Source organism: Sphaerodactylus townsendi, linkage group LG04 (genome assembly GCF_021028975.2).
Source record: "Sphaerodactylus townsendi isolate TG3544 linkage group LG04, MPM_Stown_v2.3, whole genome shotgun sequence".
NCBI classification, from domain to species: Eukaryota; Metazoa; Chordata; class Lepidosauria; order Squamata; family Sphaerodactylidae; genus Sphaerodactylus; species Sphaerodactylus townsendi.
Window position 1 is genome coordinate 147,926,557 of NC_059428.1, and position 23,941 is coordinate 147,950,497.

The following is a 23,941-nucleotide window of genomic DNA, read 5'->3' on the forward strand; positions in this document are numbered from 1 at the left end:
TTGTACTTTGTCATATTTTATAGCCCAGATGCCAATCAAGACCTTAGAAAGGAGACTACGGCCTGCGCAAAGCGATCCCTAAGGGGCTGACTCCAGGCCCTCTGGCATTGTGGGGGGCTTACTCCCTAGGAAACACATGCACAGGTTTGGGAAGTGCAAGTGAGAAAGGGGGCAGGTCTTTCACTCCTCTCCCCTCACCCCCCCCCCCATTCTCCATGCCGCTGCACCTGTTGAATTTCTGCAAATAGTCACTTTGTAGGGCGCATGGCATAATGTGCAGGTCAGGAACATGGGTGTGAAACTTTCCTCTGTTCCCCTTTGGACAAATAGAAAGGTGGGGAAACATTGGTCTTTTTGTGTCTGCCTTTGCAACGCTAGTGAAAATCCGTGATATTTTTGCACGTTTTGGGAGGTTTGGCACAACTTGGGAACGTCCCCACATTTTTGTGTGGGTTTTTTAATCCGAATTATTAAGGAACCCATAACATGGGAGGGCGACACCCAGACATTGTGGTTGGTTTTGCTTCCTTCCCCTTGGGGCAAGGTTCCCATGTCAGTTTCACACGTTTCTTTTCCTGAAAGTGACAGGTAGCTAGGCTACCACCCTTTGGAGAGTGCATACCCAGCTACAATAGCTTATTGAACCTCCTCTTACAGAGGCAGTCTACCCTTACCCACTACCCCTGGAAAACGAACCCCTGCTCACCTCGTTTATTCAGGTAGCACGAGAAAGTGAGCAAGTTTGCGAGTTGGACAGACCGGAGGCCCTGAAATTTTATCGTAGTTCTTGCTGGTAGGCCATTTCTGGGGGGTTGGATGGGCTCGGTGTGCATTCGTTGGAGTCCCTCAACTTAGAAAGCTAGCAGCTCAGGGAGAAGGCTTAATTTGCTATGTAGGGTTGCCAGCTCCGGGCTGGGAAATTCCTGGAGTTTTGACAATGGACCCTGGAGTGGACTGGGACTCCAGTGGGGTAGGATCCAACAGAGCCCACCCTCCAAAGCACCCATTTTCTTTAGGGGAACTGATCTCCATCCTCTACAGATGACCTGCAGTTCCAGGGGCATATCTATTACCTTCACACACTAGCTTTCTACATGCTGGGATTTTTTTTTTCCTGCAAGCTCCCATCCCCATCCAGTGGGCACCTCAGTGTGAAAACCAAGACCAAATTCAGGGAGGGAAGGAAAGAGACCTCTCCAGTTTATCCTACCCATCTGACACTATGGGGTAGACTGTGCCTGGCACTCAGGGGTAGACTGTGCCTGCGTAGGGAGGTTCTCTTGGGTACATAGTTTGGCATAAACCATTCCATGGATTTGTGCAATTTTAACAACAATCTTTAATAATAATTTTAATAATAATAATTAAAACAAGTCTCTGACCTTAGGAGTGAATTGCTTTGCAAAGGTATTTGTAATGGTGCACAATCAAATGTCCATAATAATAATAACAATGATGATGATGATGATGCATTACAACCTCCTAAGTCTCTGCGTGAAGCTCGAATTGCATGGAAAGGCCAACAACCAGCTAAAGAACTAGCAGCTGTGATAGTAAACACAATTCAATAAGAATAATAGATGCACAATTTGGCTTCTTCGGAAATGAAGGCAGGGAAAGGGTTAATGCCGGCCTGGCCTGTAGGCGTGGCCGTCCTCCAGGCAGGCCACCAATGGGATGCGGCCAATGCGGGGATGCCCCCAAGGGGGAGCTTGACTGAGAAGCGGGGAAACACCGCCAGTAGGGCCAGTCGGCAGCAGCCAATGGCAGCACGGCTCCGCAGTGGAGTGATTCTGCGTCACGGCCCCGGCTCTAGGATTACATCATGTGGGCGGGGCATCGCCCGCCTCCACGTGGAGCTCGTGCAGCTGAGACACTGTGTGGGCGGGACCGTGGGCTGGGTTTAGATTTAAAGGGGCCGAGCTGATTTTGCTCTGTCTTCCTACAGCCCTGCTTAAAAGAGGGGTGTGTGTGCGAGTGGCTGAATTCCTTATAGGTTTGGTTCTGGTGGGTTTTCCGGGCTGTGTGGCCGTGGTCTGGTGGATCTTGTTCCTAACGTTTCGCCTGCATCTGTGGCTGGCATCTTCAGAGGATTATCACAGAGGGAAGTGTGTTGCACACTGTTCCGAGGTCCCCGTGCAGCATTTCAGAGCAACGTGCAGATTCGAACCTGGGCATCCCAGATCTTTGTCCCGACACTTACTAATGCACGCAAATGGGTCTGCAAAGGTTGCCACCTTCTTCTTTTTTTGGTGTGATTGCAACCCCTGCACAAACTGCAGAGGCACAAACTTGGGTGGGCGCTTAGGTTGCCAGATCCAGGTTGGGAAACACCTGGCGATGTCGAGATGGAACTTGGGAGGAAGAGATAACTCACTGGGGGGCAGTGCCCTCGTGTCTGTCCCCAAAGCGTCCTTTTTCTCCAAGGAAACACATGAGCCATAATTCCAGGGGAGACTCAAGTCACACCTGCAGTCACGTATCCCTACATCCTCAAAGTGACCTCAGGCTAGTCACCTGCCCTACCTCACCAGGTTGTTGTGAGCATACAGTGGTGAATGCAAACAACCCCCTTGGTCTGGGGAGAAGAAATATAAAATACCAAAACAAGCAAAACACAGAAACAGAAAATAATGTCAGTAACTGGAGATTTTTTCCCCAGTATTGCATCAGCTTTATATTTTTGGTTTATAGGGCAGGGGCTCAAACAGTCCAGGAGTACGGCTGGAAATAGAAATTGGCAAGCCCGGCAGGGTTGACGTTTTGCAAACAAAGTGAAGCGCGGGCAGAACGCTGGCACAAAACGCCACATCTAGGCCAACCCTTTATGCTTGGTTTACTTTCCCCGTCACCCTACTCCACCTTGCCACATGGGGTGGGTGCCAAGAGACCTCCTGAGCAGGGGAAGTTGGCAGCCGCCTGGGGAAACTTTCTACGCAGAGTTTCTGCCCTGTCAGAGCAGCTGGCAAGCGGCCCGGTGGTTCACAAGAACGTGGGGACAGACAAAAGCCCGGGCGCATGATGCGCGACAGCAGCTGTAAACAAGCCCACACAGCGATGGGAGACGTTGACAGTGATGCTCGACTTGAAATGGCAAGAGATGCGCGTGTGAAGCGCTGTTCCCCGCCAAGGGCCACACTCAGGCCTGCTGGTTAAAAGAGGGTTTCAGTAGTGGGCATTTTCTTTGAAGAGGGCAGCTGGGTGGGGTTGGAGGATCCCAGCTCAGCTAAATTCCTCCCAGTCAGAATCTGACAAATAATTTGAAAGGACAAGTGTGGGCTTGCACGCGCTGGAGACCCCGTCTTGCCCTTCCTCCGGTTGCCCATTCCTGGTTGACAAAATATCTGGAGGTTTGGGAGAATAGAGGGGAGGGGAGGTGACATCAGAAGGGTATGATGTCATAGAGCTTATCCTCCAAAATGGCAGTTTTCAGCAGGGGAACCAACCTCCCTTTGTAATTCTGGGAGGTCTTCGGGACTCACCTTCATCAGGCCTCTGGCCTAGTGTTAGTTTTTCTAAACGGTGTCACTTCCTGGTCAATTTCACCATGGCTATAAATCCAAAAATAGACCCTCCAGTGTGAAAACTCCAAAAAAAGAAAGAAAGTCCTCTTGATACTTCGGAATAAGTGGCTCAAAATTTGGGAGGAACTGCTGTGGTCTTGGAGGGAAAGAAGAAGAAGAGTTTGGATTTGTACCCCCCCCTTCCTCTGTTGTAGGAGATTCAAAGGGGCTCACAAATTCCTTTCACTCCTCCCCCCCCCACAACAAATACCCTGTGAGGTAGGTGGGGCTGAGAGAGCTCAGAAGAGCTGTGACTAGCCCAAGGTCACCCAGCTGGCGTGTGTCGGAGTGCATAAGCTAATCTGGTTCACAAGATAAGCCTCCACAGCTCATGTGGAAGAGTGGGGAAGAACCCAAAGAAAGCTTAAACGCATGCTGATCTCCTCCGCTTTCCCTGTGAAGGAAGAGGAAAAGTCACACTTCCAGAGCTTCTGGAAACCGAGGAAATTATCTGATCTGGAAACAAAGTGATGGTTGAAGAGGGGGAAACGTGCGCATCACCGAGAATCAAACTCAAAGGGAACGTACCCTCAATGCCAAGGAGACTACAAGTGTGTTACCGGCCACAGCATAAGAGAATCTGAAAGTGATTTTGGAGAGCTGTCGTCTTCTTATAGGGTGCACGCATTCTTTTCCGATCATCGTTCTGTCCAGGCGAATACGTCCTTGTAGGATCAACACGTTCCCGCGGGCAGAACATCCCGAAATGACTGGTGTTGAGACCAGAGCATCACGGAGAGGGTTTGGTTACGGGGGAACCAAGATGCTGGATTATACGGGACAATCCGGCATGTTAAACTAGCCCCGGGCAGAGAATCCAACACACCACATACAGCCAAGAGATGGGTCTGCGTTAACGGTCTTTTATTGGACTATTTCACATGCAAGAACCCAAATGTACAGAGAGGTGAGAGAGACTTGAGAAAGGGAAAATGTTAAGTGCCAGGGGATTAATCATACATCCTTAATGCAAAACCAAAAAATATACATATCGCCCGTGAATTCTGCCCACATTCAAGACATCACCACGAAGAGGGGCGAGGCCCACATAATTAATGGAGTTTAAGAATTTTTTTTACAGAGGTTTTTTTTTACATTAAAAAAATTCCCTTTTCTCCCTCCGCAACCCTCTCACCCAGACGAACAAAAAAAAGAGAATTTTCGGTAAATAAATACTATCTGTTTTTTTAACCCAGAGAAGCCTACAGCTTTAAATATACAAATAGAGATGCTACAAAGTCAGTTAGGGTGTAACAGCTGGTGAGATATAACTGTTAGCAGATGTGTTGAGGGGGGGTTTAAAATAAATTATACTTTTTAAAAAAATCCCTACTGGATAAGATATACCATGTCGAAGCGTTTGCTGACGATGCGGAACTAGCAGCCGGGAAACGGAATGTGTGGTTGTACCAGACCTGGGATCCACAACCCAGTTATTATTATTATTACTATTATTAATCTAGATTATTATAGTTTCAGTCACTGCAGGCTGAAAGGGGCAAAGGCTCTGAAATATCGTAAGGGAAGAAGGGGGGCTCATGCTCCCTGGGAGGTTTGGGGGTTTTTTAAAGTCCCAGCCAGGTTTTGAATCACAGATTCGGGGGGGTTTCAGCCGGCACTTTCCTGGGTGCTAAATGTCAGAACAGCCCCGAGGAAAGCCGGGCTGATTGGTCGCCCCTGGCCGAGGGCAAGAGCAGTAATCCGCCTGCCTTTTTCCCCCATGCATCGCTCAGCTTGGTGGCACCAGGTGAGGCTACAGGTGAGCCCATGTTCACCTCTGCCACCCCTGGCTGGGTCAGAGCTAGTACCACAGACAGCTGACAATGACCCTCAATGATAGTGCAGCTCCAAATGTGCAGGAACTAGATTCTCGAAGTGGACACCACCAAGAGGCGCGTGGGAAATGATGCATCTTGGTGGCTTGCATGGCCATCGGCATGCAGAGCGAATGTTTCTAGGGCTCCACCTGGCCGCTGGGGAAAAGGAAGTCCAAAAACCTGGCCAGGATCAGAACAGATGGGTCTGGGGAACACTCAAAGCTCTTCCAGGGAGGTTCCAAACTTGATTTTCCAGGTTATGGGGAGCTGTCGGGAAGAGATTGGAAGGAGAAAACCTCTACCCAGTCCCCTGATCTTAAACTGGCGTCAAACCGGTTCAAATTTTGTCAGTGCATGCAACAAGACCCAACTCGGGACCGACTCGAGCAACTCGCCTCTCTTTCCACGGTAGCTGGGATGACAACTCACAGCCACGGTTTTGGACACATTGTGCTCCGGTCAGGCCTGAGATTTCCCCAAGAGAAGCAAGCAGTGTTATATGGAAACAAGGACCTGTGACTCGAGGAAACGGGCAAGGCGGCATCATCTTTGCCGTCCTCCTTCAGCGATGCGGAAAGAGGCCCCGCTGCATCCTATAACTCGGCCTAAGAATCGGGATCGGAGCAGGGAATCTGTTTCCTTCCCCAGATGTCGAAACACAGGCAGCTGTCTTCTCAGCAACTGCGGCTAACAGACACCCTTCCCAGTTAGAGACAGTATGTTTTTTTCCCTTTCCCCCAGTAAATTAGAGTTTGTAACAGAAGACTGGGTATTGCACTTGTTCTAGATAGATCCTTATTCTACTCATGGCAAGTTTTTAGACAGAAACAAAAGGAGACAACCCCAAATCGATCATTTTTTAAAAAGAAAATTAGCGCACAAAAAGGCCATTGAAGATACAACTTGGCGGAAGGGGCTGCTTCCAGCACATACCACACTGTAACAGAGATGAACTGGCAAAAGGATTTCCCACAGGACAAGGCCCAAATAAATACAGTACACCTAAACAAAGTTAGTGTTCAAAGACGGGGTTCCCGACAATAATGTAACATTATTTCGTGATCTGTAACAGGGAGAAGCGCCACCAAAGAGACGCGAACTCGTTCGCTTCTAGCTGCCAACTTTCCCTTTTGGTTCTGAGCGTCGTAGCTGGCCCGTTTACCTTTTTCACGCCTGCAACTGCAGAGAGGAGGACGAGGGGAAGCCGGCAAAGACCAGCCTGCCACGGAGAGGTCACTGGAAACACTGTCTCAACAGTTTGGTACCTCGCTTGTTGAAGATGGCGGAGAAAAGGAGGGGATAACTGAGATACAGAGGAAGTCCAGAGGCCCCGGCCGCAGCATCTTGAAAGGTCTTGTTCCTCTGGAAGTTGGCATATGAAGGGAAATTGTGCCGGGAAAGGAGGGATTTAAGCCATGTTAGAAGGGGGAGGGGGTACCCTTTTCACGAAGAACTTATCCGCCGTGCAAAACGTCAGTGAGGACCCAACACAAGAACCAAAAGGCCTGCGCCACAAATGCAAGATCTGTGGTTGCTGGACTCCGCTCAAATTCTCATCCAACAGCAAGGCTCATACGTCTAACTCTTCCTGGTTAAACCCTAGGCAACTGCTTCATGCTGGAAAACAATCTGATGGAACCACGCTCCTGTTACCCTAATGAGGGCTCCGAGCTGCACCAAGCCACTGGGTTGGACTGGCTATTCTTGATTCGGTCTACAGTAGCCTCCACCTTCTCCACCCTACCCCCCATTTCTTCCTCTTTACCACCTTATAGCCCAGGGAGCTACCAACCCAGCTTATCTTCTCACCTAACCCCAAGTAGACAGAATTCTGATCTACCCCATCCCTAAAAGTCGCCAATATACACCCCTTGCTTTTTTCTGCCGGATGGTGGATCTTTGCCACTGGGACCAACGGGAGGTGGCTCAGACATATGAAGACCACTCGTGTCCTGCCCAGAAAAGGGTTTTAAGCAGAACCTTTCAGCAGAAAACTCTCTTCTCACAAAAGAGAGGTTTTACCCACTTCTCAGCAGCTGCGATCCTCCCTGCAGTTGCAATCTTGGCCAGAGCGTGAGATAAACGTCCAGAAGAAAACGGAGCAGGACCAAAGTGCTGCCATGGACAGGGAAAGGCAGCGGACGGTGAAGTAGCTGACGTTGAAGACGAGAGTGAAGGGATTCCCTTTGTACCATTGATGCGGGAAGGGGGCATAGGCATGGTTTGGGTGTGCGAGATCAGGTTGTCACGGAACAGGCGCTGATAAGACATTCAGCTGCACCGCACACGCTCTGTGCGCGCCCTTTGCGGGAGGGGGAGAGGTCAGCTTATTCAGAAGACGGGACTGTCCCCACCCCCACGGCTCCTTCTGTGTCTGCAGTGAGGGGAAAATGCTCATGCACTGTTTTCAAAAGGAGGACTCTCGGCACTCGTGACGCGGGGTGGGGCGGAGGGGAAGAAGCGGGCGTGGAAAGACGACCATGGGTATGACAAGACGGGGCTTAAATACTCTTTAAAACTTAGCTTATTTGGGTCGGATCAGTTCAGAGATGCTAGGGGCTTCCTACGGAGCCCGAGGGGGGTCATAGGGCACTGGGCGCTAGCTGGGTTTCACAAGGAGAGCTAGACAGCCCTGGCTGCAGACGGGGAGGAGCGTTACAGGGCGAAGAGGGCGTCTTCCGCACGCTCTGGCTTCTTTTTGCCAGCGGGGTTCGCTGGCAGTGGTGTGGGCTCCTCCGGCGGCAGCGAAGGCAAGCTGGGGATCCTTTCGGCGGCTTTGGCGCGTTCTTCGAGAAATTTGTCAAACTCTGCAGGAGCAAACAAGAAAAGAAACAGTTCACGTAGGGTTCTGGCCGACTTTCAGCCAGGAGCAAATTTCAGCCAGGAGCAGGAGCAAATTGAATGGCCCCCAAACCCAATGGCTAGCAGTCAGTCAGACTGAACAGCTTAATACTTTACTCAATTGCTAGAATCACAGAGTTGGAAGGGACCCCAAGGGCCATCCAGTCCAACCCCCTGCAATGCAGGAGCACACAATTAAAGCACTCCTGACGGATGGCCATCCAGCCTCTTTAAAAAGCGCCGTTTGTCACCCTCGACACTTACCTTCGCTGGTCACTCCTTCTTCAAGCTCATCTCCTTTCTGTAATTAGTATGGAAAGGGAGTGGGGAGGGGCGAAGAGAAAAAATATCAGTGCGTACCCTGCGAGTTACCTCTACAGTCTATTTACGCAATGCCACCAGGCTAATCAACAGAACCACCTGCGCCTAGTTGGCAGGGCACCCCACACACTATGCTGGAAATACGTTGCTGAATGGTGGCCAATTATAGGGCATCTGGCAGACTCAACAGAGGCAGAAACAGACTGACCGACCAGCCAGAGTTTTAAAAAAGGAAACTTTCTTTTTTTAAAGGGAGATGCAAAATGCTCCCAGGTTGTGGAGACTGAGAAGGCTCTTGCTGACATCCGGAGGGGGTCGGCCGATCAGAGCTGTGCACTGGTAGCTTCTGGCTCACATTTTCAGAATAAAACCACAGACTACTAGGGGTATCTTTAAAACTCGCAACTCACTGCAACTGATATTCAGACAACCACAATCAGTTCCCCTGGAGAAAACGGAGGGTGGGTTCTGTGGGTTGGTGCATTGCTGATGTCCCTCCCCACCCCCCAAAGGTGGCCTCCCAAGTTCCACCAAAGTCTCCAGGTATTTCTCAACCCGGAGCTGGCAATCTTCGGTGCTAGTCCTTACGGGACAGGGCTGGTCAAGTCTTGCTTGCTAAATTCTTGGAGGGGTGGCGTTTTGGAAGGGGAAGGAGCTCAGTGGAGATTCGGTTTCATAGACGCCACCCTCCGAATGTGACATTTCCTGTGGGTACATCAGAGAAGAAGAAGAAGAAGAGTTTGGATTTATATCCCCCCTTTCTCTCCTGCAGGAGACTCAAAGGGGCTGACAATCTCCTTGCCCTTCCCCCCTAACAACAAACACCCTGTGAGGAGGGTGGGGCTGAGAGAGCTCCGAGAAGCTGTGACTAGCCAAAGGTCACCCAGCTGGCGTGTGTGGGAGTGTACAGGCTAACCTGAATTCCCCAGATGAGCCTCCACAGCTCAGGCGGCAGAGCTGGGAATCAAACCCAGTTCCTCCAGATTAGATACATGAGCTCTTAACCTCCTACGCCACTGCTCCTCCTCCTATGCCACTGCCCATTGGCACCTTAGGGACCCGCAGGCTTTTCAGGGAAGGTTCTATAAGAAGAGGAAGAGTCAGATTTATACTCCTCTTTTCTCAACTGCAAGAAGTCTCAAAGCGGCTTGCCAATTCCTGTCCCCTTCCCCTCGCCACAACAAACGCCTTGTGTGGCAGGCGGGGCCGAGGGAGTCCAAAGAGCACTGTGACTATCCCAAGGTCACCCAGCAGGCTTCATGTGTACGAGCGGGGAAACAAATCCGGTTCATCGGATTAGAGTCTGCCACTCATGTGGAGGAGTAGGGGAATCGAACCCTCCAAATTAGTGTTTACTACTCATGGGGAGGAGGTGGAATCCTACCTGTCTCTCCAGATGAGAATCCACCACTCATGGGTATGAGCGGGGAACAAAACCTGGTTCTCCAGATTAGAGTCCAGCGCTCTTAACCACTACACCACACTGGCTCTCATCCTGCCAGTCTCTCCAGGAGCTACCAATCTCGAATCTATCCGTCCTGTTGCAAACCAACATGGCCACTCTCTGACTCTGTTTCCTCCATGGGAAGCGATCTTCGTCGGCTGGAGATCAGTGGTCATCCTTGGAGAACTTCAGCCTCCTCCTAGCGGTCAGAAACCCTCAAAAAAGCTTCCGTGTTGTTTTGCCACGGTGGACCGACACGGCTACCGCTTTACAGGCACACTTTCAGAAGCCTTAAAAAACTGGACCTTGGTTCTGGAGGGGAAAGGTAATGTTTGGAAGGGAGCGCAGGCAGATGCCAGAAGGAATCCAAGCCCGGCTGCACACAGGTGCCTTTCTCAGGGCTCGCCAGACCCCCTGTCCAGACCAGGCAAGAGACACCCTGGGGGGGACGGATGCTGCCACAGGTGACGGGACCTCCGTGTTCACTCTCCATTTTCCAAAGGAACCTGCTTTGTCCTCCAGCTCAAGGACCTGTCTGATCTGGTTCACAGGCACTGTGTTATCTCAAGCAGGCAGTCTCCGTTTGAATGGGGAGAATTAGCTGGCGACAGAGGAGCATAGACCGGGATCTACAACCTATGTATACCGCCACGGTCCTGGGTAGAATTAATAACTGCATTTCGTGAATGATAAAATAACGAAAATGAGGACTATATTTTAAGCAAGGAACATACACACACGCGCACATACAAAGAGTACAAGGGCTGACTAAGAGAAAAGGAAGTTGGGGAGAGCTTCGGGGATGGGAGATAAGTCACCATTCTTGGAGGTGCATAGAGGGAAAGCCGCGCCAAAGGAGAAAATGACCAGCGAAGGGAAAAACCTGCATGCAACTGGAGGAGCGTACACACGCCCACAACACACACACACTACAGATGGCCAAAGGACCAATATTTATCCCCAGAAATGGGCTCTGGCACTGCAGGAGGGAAGCTGGCAGGCATGCCAGAGACACAGAACTGGTCGCTTTTCTGGGGATTCAGCAAACAGATACAAGAGGCCGGGTTACTTATCAGGGCCAAGAGAAGAAGAGTTTGGATTTATATCCCCCTTTCTCTCCTGTAAGGAGACTCAAGAGGTTGCCGAAGGCTTTCACGGCCAGATTCAACTGGTTCTGGTGGGTTTTCTGGGCTGCGTGGCCGTGGCCTGGTGGATCTTGTTCCTAATGTTTCACCTGCATCTGTGGCTGGCATCTTCAGCGGTGCATCACAGAGGGAAGTCTGTTACACACTGTGTCTAGCAAGAACTACCAACCCTAGTTAACAGGCTGAACCACGCCCCCTTTCCCCCCTCAACACACCTTACAGACTAGTGAAGTCCCACAAGTTGACTGGGTGGACTGGAATTTGCATGGATTTATTTGAGAACTCAGCAGAGGGGTTCAAACGATCAAGCCACAGAGTCTCCGTGGATCCACTATGCAATTTAGGGATTCTCCCAGTTCATTCTGAGGTACGCACGGACCAGACCGTGCAAGAATAACGCTCAAGCGGAGCACCTGTTTTAAGTTTTCACAGCTTGTCGTTCTGCCCCAGGAATTCTGGGGCATTCAGCAGCTTGTCTGACACCGGTTTATCAGTTCTGTACCAAAAAAAACGGGCCACACGCACCAAGTCTTACTCTCCAAAACGTATAAAATAAAAAGACCAAGAGTCTTACCACATCGGTACTGAGCCACTCCTCTATGTCATCCATGACAGAGGACTGCGCAACTGGAATCTACGGAGCGCGGCAAGAGAGGCGGGCGGACGGGCAGGCAAAAACGAAAACATGTCCACCATTGTGGCCAAAGAATGGGTGGGGGGGTGAGAAATAAAGGAGGGGGGGGGAAACACACATATACAATGTAAGGTGCGCTTTTTAACAAAAAACAAAATAAGAACTGCAACAAAATACACAAATAAAGCAACGCAACAGAAGAAAAACAGCACAACTTAAGGAAAGTAAACAAAAAATGGGTTTGATGAATGAAGTGGCCGGATGCTCAGGGTTCGGGTTCAGCTGGGTATCTCCCTGTCACCAGGAGCCAAATGAGTTCAGCCCTGCGTTTCTCTTAAGTCTGGAATACTGGATCCGGGTGGGTTGGTGGAATCTTATAAGACAGAAGTGGACCGGGTTGTCTCCAAGGTTAGCACCAATGAGCAAGGTTTCAATTAAGAGGGCTGTTGTCCAGTTAGAGAAAAAGAGCCAATTAAATTGTACGCTCTGTGGTTATTAAAACCAGCATACATTTAGATATAACTTTTTAAAAATGATGCTGTTGAAAAATTCTTTGCTTTCCAGGCGAGGTGATCAGGGAACCCAGCAGGTAAGTTCGAAGAGGCGTAATCCTTCCATGAACTATCCCCGAAACCCCCTAAAATGAGTTCTTTCCATTTGTTTTTACCATTTTTCCAGGGCCACCTGAAACAGACTCAATTCCCACCAACTCCTGGTTTTTTGACAGCTGTCAATCCTCTTTAAAAGGGCAGTGCCAGATCTGTAACTATTCTGCAGTCTTGGCTGAAAGGGGAGGAGTCTCGGCTCTGGAACGTCTGTTTGGCATGCCGAAGGCCAAGTTCGGTCTCCGGCATCTCTCGTCCAAAAGATCAGGTCCTATGTGATGTGAAAGTCCTAGACTTCTACCACTCCTGGTACTCCTGTGTGAAGACGTTTGAAGTCAGACCAAGTCATCCATAAGGGACGTTTTGCTAGGATGCTAGGTTTCCCCGTGCAGGACAGGCAGGTCCTGATAACAGAAGATTAAAGAGAACAGGAAAACCGCGTCCCCCCCCAAAGCGGCTAGGGACAATATCGCTACCCTTTTCATGCTGAATTCGCAATTCACCCAAGAGTTCCAGCATTTTCCAATTGTCCATGAACTTTGAGTGCCTATAGCCATTTTCCTCTCGAGCAGCTGACCGAAACAGTCACAGAACAGTCAGATTAAAGGCTGTTAATCTCCCCTGAATAGATAAATCCCAGGGAACTCTGCCGCTAAACAGTTTTGCGCCGGCAACGCCTTTAAAATTGCTCAGTGGGAGTCCTCAGGTAGGATGTAGGAGCGTTATAGTAGAATCTCTGGCTTCATGGTTTTGACCACCGACAAGAGACGGGCAGTCAAACTGACCATATACAGCTGCCCTATCACCCTATCTGACAACTCTACTATTAACTGATAGTTTACTATTAGCTTATTATTAAATTGGTAGACACACAGCCCTACAAAAATACAGGAGGCAATCGACTTTTCAAAAAAAAGGAATATGCTTATTCTATATTCACTGTTGGGATCTTTATGGGGGGAAGGTATCTCCATTCTCCAGGGCGTTTGACTTCCCAGATGCATCAAGAGCCTCTGATTTAGGAAGCTGGGTGTGTTTGATGAAGAGAAGGTTAAGAGGTGACATGATAGCCATGTTTAGATACTTGAAGGGATGTCATGTTGGTGAAGGAGCAAGCTTGTTTTCTGCGGCTCCAGAGACTGGGACCAGGAATCATGGGTTCCAGGTGATGGAAAAGAGATTCCACCTCAACATCAGGAAAAACTTACTGGCAGTCAGGGCTGTTTGACAGTGGAATGTGGAGTGGGTGGGGCTGAGAGAGCTCCGAAGAACTGTGACTCACCCAAGGTCACCCAGCTGGCATGTGTTGGAGTGCACAAGCTTATCTGGTGAACCAGATAAGCCTCCACAGCTCAAGCGGCAGAGCGGGGAATCAAACCTCCAGATTAGAGTGCACCTGCTCTAAACAGCTACGCCACTGCTGCTTTAGTGAAATGCTGATAGAGGGAAGTGCCACCAGACTCTGGGCCATACTCCACACCAGGAGAGCAATTCGCACCCGCCCCCCGCCCCACCCCAGTCGTTCTGAACCGGGTCACTTGTGATTGCTTCAGAATGTCAGTTCTATTAATGGGCAGTGTTAAAAGCTACGGCTAGTCTGGACAGAAACTGGGTTATGGGTTAGTCGGATTCTAGGGAACGCCAAAACATTTCCGTATTAAAACGAACAAGGTCAAGTGGCCCGTAGGGGGGAGAAATGGGAGCCCCCCCCCCCCCCCGGTCATAATTTCCTCCACAAAGACAGCAGTATCCTTTCCCCAGGCTGAAAACACACAAGGCGGGAGCAGATCCAGGAAAGGGAAAATTCAGGGGGCAGAGTTGCAGTTTCAACCGCAGTGGGGCAAGCAGAGAAGGGCGTTTTGGACCTCTCGGGAACAGCACTGGCGGATAAGGGATGTGATGTCAGGAATCCGACAAACAGCAGATCCTGAGCCTCGCTTCTCAGCAGGGGGCGCCCCCAAATCCTCACCTACTACCAGATTTCATTTGCACAGGAGGCCAAGAAGGGGGTGCCTTCCTCACCATGCTACTCTTTGTTCGCTACACATGGATGGAAGGAGGCCTGAGTCTCCAAGGCCGCTGGGTTGCTGGTCGCTTACCGTTTTTCCTCACCGTGGCTCGGCCTTGGCGTTCTCGCAGAGAGAGCCGAGTTCAAAACCTGACTTGGCTACAGGGTAACTCTCAGCAAGCTGTTCTCTCTGCCTACAACTCATCAGCGCTGCCTGATGACTAAAAAGCTAGCAACAAGATTGAGGCCAAATTGCATCCCCCCACTATAAATGTCGACAGCTTTCATGCTGCTCTGGCCGATCCCAAGAACCCAGAGAATTGTGGCGTGGTAGAGAGAATCAGCCCTCCTCAAAGAAGGAAGGCGAAAAAGGAAGGAACAACTGCTATCAGTTTTGAGCATCTTTTAATGCAAATAGGTGAAATGGATATCGGGGCATGCTAATACCCCAATACAGGCTTTACCTGCTAGGAAAATGAGCTGGTTTGAGTTACTGAGATCTCTTCTCTCTTCCTGTACCCCAGAATAATCTTTCAAATAAGGACTCACTGAGAAAGAAGAAGAGTTTGGATTTATACACCACCTTTCTCTCCTGTAAGGAGACTTAAGGTGGCTTCTAAGCTCCATTCACTTCCTCTCCCCAAACAGACACCTTGAGAGGCAGGTGGGGTTGAGAGAGTTCAGAGAGAACTGTGACTAGCCCAAGGTCACCCAGCAGGAATGAAGGAGTGCGGAAACACATCTGGTTCACCAGATAAGCCTCTGCTACTCAGGTGGAGAATCAAACCTGGTTCTCCAGATTAGAATCCACCTGGTCCTTACCACTACACCACGCTGGCAATGGTGATATGGCAACGGAAGGCATTGCAATGGGAATATTAGTACAACTGGTCTGGAAACTCAGCTGAAGGGACACGGAGTCACGTTATAAAACCTGGTGATAACAAAGGGGCCCACAAACGTGTCTCCCTGCTTATTTAAGAAGCAGGTCTTGTGTTTACCTTGGGGAGGGGGTAGATACTGCACACATGATGGGGCGGAAGGAGGGGGGAATTGAGACAGTAAAAGGAACTGGAAGTGCCCATGTTGGTTTTGAAAACCGCCTCAGAAAGGTAGCAGGCAGCATACGCCTCCCCTCCTGAAACATGCCCCCAACCCCTCTGTTATATTTCTGCCAACCATTCCTCCCACCAGAGACGGGGAAATCCTGTCCTTTTATCGTCCAATCCACGGGCTGATCGACAGGGCGAGTGAGAGATTAAACAGAGGGTGGTTATGCTATTTCGGGGGGGAACGGGGTGGGGGGGAGGACGATGGGGGAGGGTCACTGGACCGGGGATATCCTTCTCACCATTCCTTGCGTTATTAGCCATTTGTCTATGGGTTCCAAGTCTGAGCTGTGGGGGGGGGGTGGGGGGGGGGGGGGGGAGGGGGGGGGCGGGGGGGCGGGGCGGGGGGGGGGGGGGGGGGGGGGGGGGGGGAGGGGGGGGGGGGGGGGGGTTGAGGGGTGTGGGGGGGGGGGGAAGGGGGTGGGGGAGGGTGGGGGGGGGGGGGGTTTGGGGGGGGGGGGGGTGGGGGGGGGGGGGGGTGGGGGGGGGGGGGGTTGGGAGGGGGGGCGGGGGGGGGGGAGGGGGGGTGGGGGGGGGGGGGGGTGGGGGGGGGGGGGGGGGGGGGGGGGGGGGGGTGGGGGGGGGGGGGGGTGGGGGGGGGGGGGGGTGGGGGGGGGGGGGGGTGGGGGGGGGGGGGGGTGGGGGGGGGGGGGGGTGGGGGGGGGGGGGGGTGGGGGGGGGGGGGGGTGGGGGGGGGGGGGGGTGGGGGGGGGGGGGGGTGGGGGGGGGGGGGGGTGGGGGGGGGGGGGGGTGGGGGGGGGGGGGGGTGGGGGGGGGGGGGGGTGGGGGGGGGGGGGGGTGGGGGGGGGGGGGGGTGGGGGGGGGGGGGGGTGGGGGGGGGGGGGGGTGGGGGGGGGGGGGGGTGGGGGGGGGGGGGGGTGGGGGGGGGGGGGGGTGGGGGGGGGGGGGGGTGGGGGGGGGGGGGGGTGGGGGGGGGGGGGGGTGGGGGGGGGGGGGGGTGGGGGGGGGGGGGGGTGGGGGGGGGGGGGGGTGGGGGGGGGGGGGGGTGGGGGGGGGGGGGGGTGGGGGGGGGGGGGGGTGGGGGGGGGGGGGGGTGGGGGGGGGGGGGGGTGGGGGGGGGGGGGGGTGGGGGGGGGGGGGGGTGGGGGGGGGGGGGGGTGGGGGGGGGGGGGGGTGGGGGGGGGGGGGGGTGGGGGGGGGGGGGGGTGGGGGGGGGGGGGGGTGGGGGGGGGGGGGGGTGGGGGGGGGGGGGGGTGGGGGGGGGGGGGGGTGGGGGGGGGGGGGGGTGGGGGGGGGGGGGGGTGGGGGGGGGGGGGGGTGGGGGGGGGGGGGGGTGGGGGGGGGGGGGGGTGGGGGGGGGGGGGGGTGGGGGGGGGGGGGGGTGGGGGGGGGGGGGGGTGGGGGGGGGGGGGGGTGGGGGGGGGGGGGGGTGGGGGGGGGGGGGGGTGGGGGGGGGGGGGGGTGGGGGGGGGGGGGGGTGGGGGGGGGGGGGGGTGGGGGGGGGGGGGGGTGGGGGGGGGGGGGGGTGGGGGGGGGGGGGGGTGGGGGGGGGGGGGGGTGGGGGGGGGGGGGGGTGGGGGGGGGGGGGGGTGGGGGGGGGGGGGGGTGGGGGGGGGGGGGGGTGGGGGGGGGGGGGGGTGGGGGGGGGGGGGGGTGGGGGGGGGGGGGGGTGGGGGGGGGGGGGGGTGGGGGGGGGGGGGGGTGGGGGGGGGGGGGGGTGGGGGGGGGGGGGGGTGGGGGGGGGGGGGGGTGGGGGGGGGGGGGGGTGGGGGGGGGGGGGGGTGGGGGGGGGGGGGGGTGGGGGGGGGGGGGGGTGGGGGGGGGGGGGGGTGGGGGGGGGGGGGGGTGGGGGGGGGGGGGGGTGGGGGGGGGGGGGGGTGGGGGGGGGGGGGGGTGGGGGGGGGGGGGGGTGGGGGGGGGGGGGGGTGGGGGGGGGGGGGGGTGGGGGGGGGGGGGGGTGGGGGGGGGGGGGGGTGGGGGGGGGGGGGGGTGGGGGGGGGGGGGGGTGGGGGGGGGGGGGGGTGGGGGGGGGGGGGGGTGGGGGGGGGGGGGGGTGGGGGGGGGGGGGGGTGGGGGGGGGGGGGGGTGGGGGGGGGGGGGGGTGGGGGGGGGGGGGGGTGGGGGGGGGGGGGGGTGGGGGGGGGGGGGGGTGGGGGGGGGGGGGGGTGGGGGGGGGGGGGGGTGGGGGGGGGGGGGGGTGGGGGGGGGGGGGGGTGGGGGGGGGGGGGGGTGGGGGGGGGGGGGGGTGGGGGGGGGGGGGGGTGGGGGGGGGGGGGGGTGGGGGGGGGGGGGGGTGGGGGGGGGGGGGGGTGGGGGGGGGGGGGGGTGGGGGGGGGGGGGGGTGGGGGGGGGGGGGGGTGGGGGGGGGGGGGGGTGGGGGGGGGGGGGGGTGGGGGGGGGGGGGGGTGGGGGGGGGGGGGGGTGGGGGGGGGGGGGGGTGGGGGGGGGGGGGGGTGGGGGGGGGGGGGGGTGGGGGGGGGGGGGGGTGGGGGGGGGGGGGGGTGGGGGGGGGGGGGGGTGGGGGGGGGGGGGGGTGGGGGGGGGGGGGGGTGGGGGGGGGGGGGGGTGGGGGGGGGGGGGGGTGGGGGGGGGGGGGGGTGGGGGGGGGGGGGGGTGGGGGGGGGGGGGGGTGGGGGGGGGGGGGGGTGGGGGGGGGGGGGGGTGGGGGGGGGGGGGGGTGGGGGGGGGGGGGGGTGGGGGGGGGGGGGGGTGGGGGGGGGGGGGGGTGGGGGGGGGGGGGGGTGGGGGGGGGGGGGGGTGGGGGGGGGGGGGGGTGGGGGGGGGGGGGGGTGGGGGGGGGGGGGGGTGGGGGGGGGGGGGGGTGGGGGGGGGGGGGGGTGGGGGGGGGGGGGGGTGGGGGGGGGGGGGGGTGGGGGGGGGGGGGGGTGGGGGGGGGGGGGGGTGGGGGGGGGGGGGGGTGGGGGGGGGGGGGGGTGGGGGGGGGGGGGGGTGGGGGGGGGGGGGGGTGGGGGGGGGGGGGGGTGGGGGGGGGGGGGGGTGGGGGGGGGGGGGGGTGGGGGGGGGGGGGGGTGGGGGGGGGGGGGGGTGGGGGGGGGGGGGGGTGGGGGGGGGGGGGGGTGGGGGGGGGGGGGGGTGGGGGGGGGGGGGGGTGGGGGGGGGGGGGGGTGGGGGGGGGGGGGGGTGGGGGGGGGGGGGGGTGGGGGGGGGGGGGGGTGGGGGGGGGGGGGGGTGGGGGGGGGGGGGGGTGGGGGGGGGGGGGGGTGGGGGGGGGGGGGGGTGGGGGGGGGGGGGGGTGGGGGGGGGGGGGGGTGGGGGGGGGGGGGGGTGGGGGGGGGGGGGGGTGGGGGGGGGGGGGGGTGGGGGGGGGGGGGGGTGGGGGGGGGGGGGGGTGGGGGGGGGGGGGGGTGGGGGGGGGGGGGGGTGGGGGGGGGGGGGGGTGGGGGGGGGGGGGGGTGGGGGGGGGGGGGGGTGGGGGGGGGGGGGGGTGGGGGGGGGGGGGGGTGGGGGGGGGGGGGGGTGGGGGGGGGGGGGGGTGGGGGGGGGGGGGGGTGGGGGGGGGGGGGGGTGGGGGGGGGGGGGGGTGGGGGGGGGGGGGGGTGGGGGGGGGGGGGGGTGGGGGGGGGGGGGGGTGGGGGGGGGGGGGGGTGGGGGGGGGGGGGGGTGGGGGGGGGGGGGGGTGGGGGGGGGGGGGGGTGGGGGGGGGGGGGGGTGGGGGGGGGGGGGGGTGGGGGGGGGGGGGGGTGGGGGGGGGGGGGGGTGGGGGGGGGGGGGGGTGGGGGGGGGGGGGGGTGGGGGGGGGGGGGGGTGGGGGGGGGGGGGGGTGGGGGGGGGGGGGGGTGGGGGGGGGGGGGGGTGGGGGGGGGGGGGGGTGGGGGGGGGGGGGGGTGGGGGGGGGGGGGGGTGGGGGGGGGGGGGGGTGGGGGGGGGGGGGGGTGGGGGGGGGGGGGGGTGGGGGGGGGGGGGGGTGGGGGGGGGGGGGGGTGGGGGGGGGGGGGGGTGGGGGGGGGGGGGGGTGGGGGGGGGGGGGGGTGGGGGGGGGGGGGGGTGGGGGGGGGGGGGGGTGGGGGGGGGGGGGGGTGGGGGGGGGGGGGGGTGGGGGGGGGGGGGGGTGGGGGGGGGGGGGGGTGGGGGGGGGGGGGGGTGGGGGGGGGGGGGGGTGGGGGGGGGGGGGGGTGGGGGGGGGGGGGGGTGGGGGGGGGGGGGGGTGGGGGGGGGGGGGGGTGGGGGGGGGGGGGGGTGGGGGGGGGGGGGGGTGGGGGGGGGGGGGGGTGGGGGGGGGGGGGGGTGGGGGGGGGGGGGGGTGGGGGGGGGGGGGGGTGGGGGGGGGGGGGGGTGGGGGGGGGGGGGGGTGGGGGGGGGGGGGGGTGGGGGGGGGGGGGGGTGGGGGGGGGGGGGGGTGGGGGGGGGGGGGGGTGGGGGGGGGGGGGGGTGGGGGGGGGGGGGGGTGGGGGGGGGGGGGGGTGGGGGGGGGGGGGGGTGGGGGGGGGGGGGGGTGGGGGGGGGGGGGGGTGGGGGGGGGGGGGGGTGGGGGGGGGGGGGGGTGGGGGGGGGGGGGGGTGGGGGGGGGGGGGGGTGGGGGGGGGGGGGGGTGGGGGGGGGGGGGGGTGGGGGGGGGGGGGGGTGGGGGGGGGGGGGGGTGGGGGGGGGGGGGGGTGGGGGGGGGGGGGGGTGGGGGGGGGGGGGGGTGGGGGGGGGGGGGGGTGGGGGGGGGGGGGGGTGGGGGGGGGGGGGGGTGGGGGGGGGGGGGGGTGGGGGGGGGGGGGGGTGGGGGGGGGGGGGGGTGGGGGGGGGGGGGGGTGGGGGGGGGGGGGGGTGGGGGGGGGGGGGGGTGGGGGGGGGGGGGGGTGGGGGGGGGGGGGGGTGGGGGGGGGGGGGGGTGGGGGGGGGGGGGGGTGGGGGGGGGGGGGGGTGGGGGGGGGGGGGGGTGGGGGGGGGGGGGGGTGGGGGGGGGGGGGGGTGGGGGGGGGGGGGGGTGGGGGGGGGGGGGGGTGGGGGGGGGGGGGGGTGGGGGGGGGGGGGGGTGGGGGGGGGGGGGGGTGGGGGGGGGGGGGGGTGGGGGGGGGGGGGGGTGGGGGGGGGGGGGGGTGGGGGGGGGGGGGGGTGGGGGGGGGGGGGGGTGGGGGGGGGGGGGGGTGGGGGGGGGGGGGGGTGGGGGGGGGGGGGGGTGGGGGGGGGGGGGGGTGGGGGGGGGGGGGGGTGGGGGGGGGGGGGGGTGGGGGGGGGGGGGGGTGGGGGGGGGGGGGGGTGGGGGGGGGGGGGGGTGGGGGGGGGGGGGGGTGGGGGGGGGGGGGGGTGGGGGGGGGGGGGGGTGGGGGGGGGGGGGGGTGGGGGGGGGGGGGGGTGGGGGGGGGGGGGGGTGGGGGGGGGGGGGGGTGGGGGGGGGGGGGGGTGGGGGGGGGGGGGGGTGGGGGGGGGGGGGGGTGGGGGGGGGGGGGGGTGGGGGGGGGGGGGGGTGGGGGGGGGGGGGGGTGGGGGGGGGGGGGGGTGGGGGGGGGGGGGGGTGGGGGGGGGGGGGGGTGGGGGGGGGGGGGGGTGGGGGGGGGGGGGGGTGGGGGGGGGGGGGGGTGGGGGGGGGGGGGGGTGGGGGGGGGGGGGGGTGGGGGGGGGGGGGGGTGGGGGGGGGGGGGGGTGGGGGGGGGGGGGGGTGGGGGGGGGGGGGGGTGGGGGGGGGGGGGGGTGGGGGGGGGGGGGGGTGGGGGGGGGGGGGGGTGGGGGGGGGGGGGGGTGGGGGGGGGGGGGGGTGGGGGGGGGGGGGGGTGGGGGGGGGGGGGGGTGGGGGGGGGGGGGGGTGGGGGGGGGGGGGGGTGGGGGGGGGGGGGGGTGGGGGGGGGGGGGGGTGGGGGGGGGGGGGGGTGGGGGGGGGGGGGGGTGGGGGGGGGGGGGGGTGGGGGGGGGGGGGGGTGGGGGGGGGGGGGGGTGGGGGGGGGGGGGGGTGGGGGGGGGGGGGGGTGGGGGGGGGGGGGGGTGGGGGGGGGGGGGGGTGGGGGGGGGGGGGGGTGGGGGGGGGGGGGGGTGGGGGGGGGGGGGGGTGGGGGGGGGGGGGGGTGGGGGGGGGGGGGGGTGGGGGGGGGGGGGGGTGGGGGGGGGGGGGGGTGGGGGGGGGGGGGGGTGGGGGGGGGGGGGGGTGGGGGGGGGGGGGGGTGGGGGGGGGGGGGGGTGGGGGGGGGGGGGGGTGGGGGGGGGGGGGGGTGGGGGGGGGGGGGGGTGGGGGGGGGGGGGGGTGGGGGGGGGGGGGGGTGGGGGGGGGGGGGGGTGGGGGGGGGGGGGGGTGGGGGGGGGGGGGGGTGGGGGGGGGGGGGGGTGGGGGGGGGGGGGGGTGGGGGGGGGGGGGGGTGGGGGGGGGGGGGGGTGGGGGGGGGGGGGGGTGGGGGGGGGGGGGGGTGGGGGGGGGGGGGGGTGGGGGGGGGGGGGGGTGGGGGGGGGGGGGGGTGGGGGGGGGGGGGGGTGGGGGGGGGGGGGGGTGGGGGGGGGGGGGGGTGGGGGGGGGGGGGGGTGGGGGGGGGGGGGGGTGGGGGGGGGGGGGGGTGGGGGGGGGGGGGGGTGGGGGGGGGGGGGGGTGGGGGGGGGGGGGGGTGGGGGGGGGGGGGGGTGGGGGGGGGGGGGGGTGGGGGGGGGGGGGGGTGGGGGGGGGGGGGGGTGGGGGGGGGGGGGGGTGGGGGGGGGGGGGGGTGGGGGGGGGGGGGGGTGGGGGGGGGGGGGGGTGGGGGGGGGGGGGGGTGGGGGGGGGGGGGGGTGGGGGGGGGGGGGGGTGGGGGGGGGGGGGGGTGGGGGGGGGGGGGGGTGGGGGGGGGGGGGGGTGGGGGGGGGGGGGGGTGGGGGGGGGGGGGGGTGGGGGGGGGGGGGGGTGGGGGGGGGGGGGGGTGGGGGGGGGGGGGGGTGGGGGGGGGGGGGGGTGGGGGGGGGGGGGGGTGGGGGGGGGGGGGGGTGGGGGGGGGGGGGGGTGGGGGGGGGGGGGGGTGGGGGGGGGGGGGGGTGGGGGGGGGGGGGGGTGGGGGGGGGGGGGGGTGGGGGGGGGGGGGGGTGGGGGGGGGGGGGGGTGGGGGGGGGGGGGGGTGGGGGGGGGGGGGGGTGGGGGGGGGGGGGGGTGGGGGGGGGGGGGGGTGGGGGGGGGGGGGGGTGGGGGGGGGGGGGGGTGGGGGGGGGGGGGGGTGGGGGGGGGGGGGGGTGGGGGGGGGGGGGGGTGGGGGGGGGGGGGGGTGGGGGGGGGGGGGGGTGGGGGGGGGGGGGGGTGGGGGGGGGGGGGGGTGGGGGGGGGGGGGGGTGGGGGGGGGGGGGGGTGGGGGGGGGGGGGGGTGGGGGGGGGGGGGGGTGGGGGGGGGGGGGGGTGGGGGGGGGGGGGGGTGGGGGGGGGGGGGGGTGGGGGGGGGGGGGGGTGGGGGGGGGGGGGGGTGGGGGGGGGGGGGGGTGGGGGGGGGGGGGGGTGGGGGGGGGGGGGGGTGGGGGGGGGGGGGGGTGGGGGGGGGGGGGGGTGGGGGGGGGGGGGGGTGGGGGGGGGGGGGGGTGGGGGGGGGGGGGGGTGGGGGGGGGGGGGGGTGGGGGGGGGGGGGGGTGGGGGGGGGGGGGGGTGGGGGGGGGGGGGGGTGGGGGGGGGGGGGGGTGGGGGGGGGGGGGGGTGGGGGGGGGGGGGGGTGGGGGGGGGGGGGGGTGGGGGGGGGGGGGGGTGGGGGGGGGGGGGGGTGGGGGGGGGGGGGGGTGGGGGGGGGGGGGGGTGGGGGGGGGGGGGGGTGGGGGGGGGGGGGGGTGGGGGGGGGGGGGGGTGGGGGGGGGGGGGGGTGGGGGGGGGGGGGGGTGGGGGGGGGGGGGGGTGGGGGGGGGGGGGGGTGGGGGGGGGGGGGGGTGGGGGGGGGGGGGGGTGGGGGGGGGGGGGGGTGGGGGGGGGGGGGGGTGGGGGGGGGGGGGGGTGGGGGGGGGGGGGGGTGGGGGGGGGGGGGGGTGGGGGGGGGGGGGGGTGGGGGGGGGGGGGGGTGGGGGGGGGGGGGGGTGGGGGGGGGGGGGGGTGGGGGGGGGGGGGGGTGGGGGGGGGGGGGGGTGGGGGGGGGGGGGGGTGGGGGGGGGGGGGGGTGGGGGGGGGGGGGGGTGGGGGGGGGGGGGGGTGGGGGGGGGGGGGGGTGGGGGGGGGGGGGGGTGGGGGGGGGGGGGGGTGGGGGGGGGGGGGGGTGGGGGGGGGGGGGGGTGGGGGGGGGGGGGGGTGGGGGGGGGGGGGGGTGGGGGGGGGGGGGGGTGGGGGGGGGGGGGGGTGGGGGGGGGGGGGGGTGGGGGGGGGGGGGGGTGGGGGGGGGGGGGGGTGGGGGGGGGGGGGGGTGGGGGGGGGGGGGGGTGGGGGGGGGGGGGGGTGGGGGGGGGGGGGGGTGGGGGGGGGGGGGGGTGGGGGGGGGGGGGGGTGGGGGGGGGGGGGGGTGGGGGGGGGGGGGGGTGGGGGGGGGGGGGGGTGGGGGGGGGGGGGGGTGGGGGGGGGGGGGGGTGGGGGGGGGGGGGGGTGGGGGGGGGGGGGGGTGGGGGGGGGGGGGGGTGGGGGGGGGGGGGGGTGGGGGG

The 23,941-nt window shown here is 65.0% G+C and overlaps 1 protein-coding gene across 1 annotated transcript in view; it reads right to left on the reverse strand.

Moving 5' to 3' along the window:
* Positions 1-4,412: 4,412 nt before the first annotated feature.
* The window catches only part of TOM1L2 (target of myb1 like 2 membrane trafficking protein), a 30,621-nt gene continuing 11,092 nt past the window's right edge, over positions 4,413-23,941 (reverse strand). Inside the window, exons 9-12 of the mRNA XM_048494152.1 lie at positions 15,730-15,775; positions 11,706-11,765; positions 8,486-8,522; positions 4,413-8,187 (exon numbers count right to left, since the gene is read on the reverse strand). Coding sequence (XP_048350109.1) covers positions 8,036-8,187; positions 8,486-8,522; positions 11,706-11,765; positions 15,730-15,775 — 295 coding nt within the window. The 3' untranslated portion in view covers positions 4,413-8,035. The remainder of the gene's footprint in view (positions 8,188-8,485; positions 8,523-11,705; positions 11,766-15,729; positions 15,776-23,941) is intronic.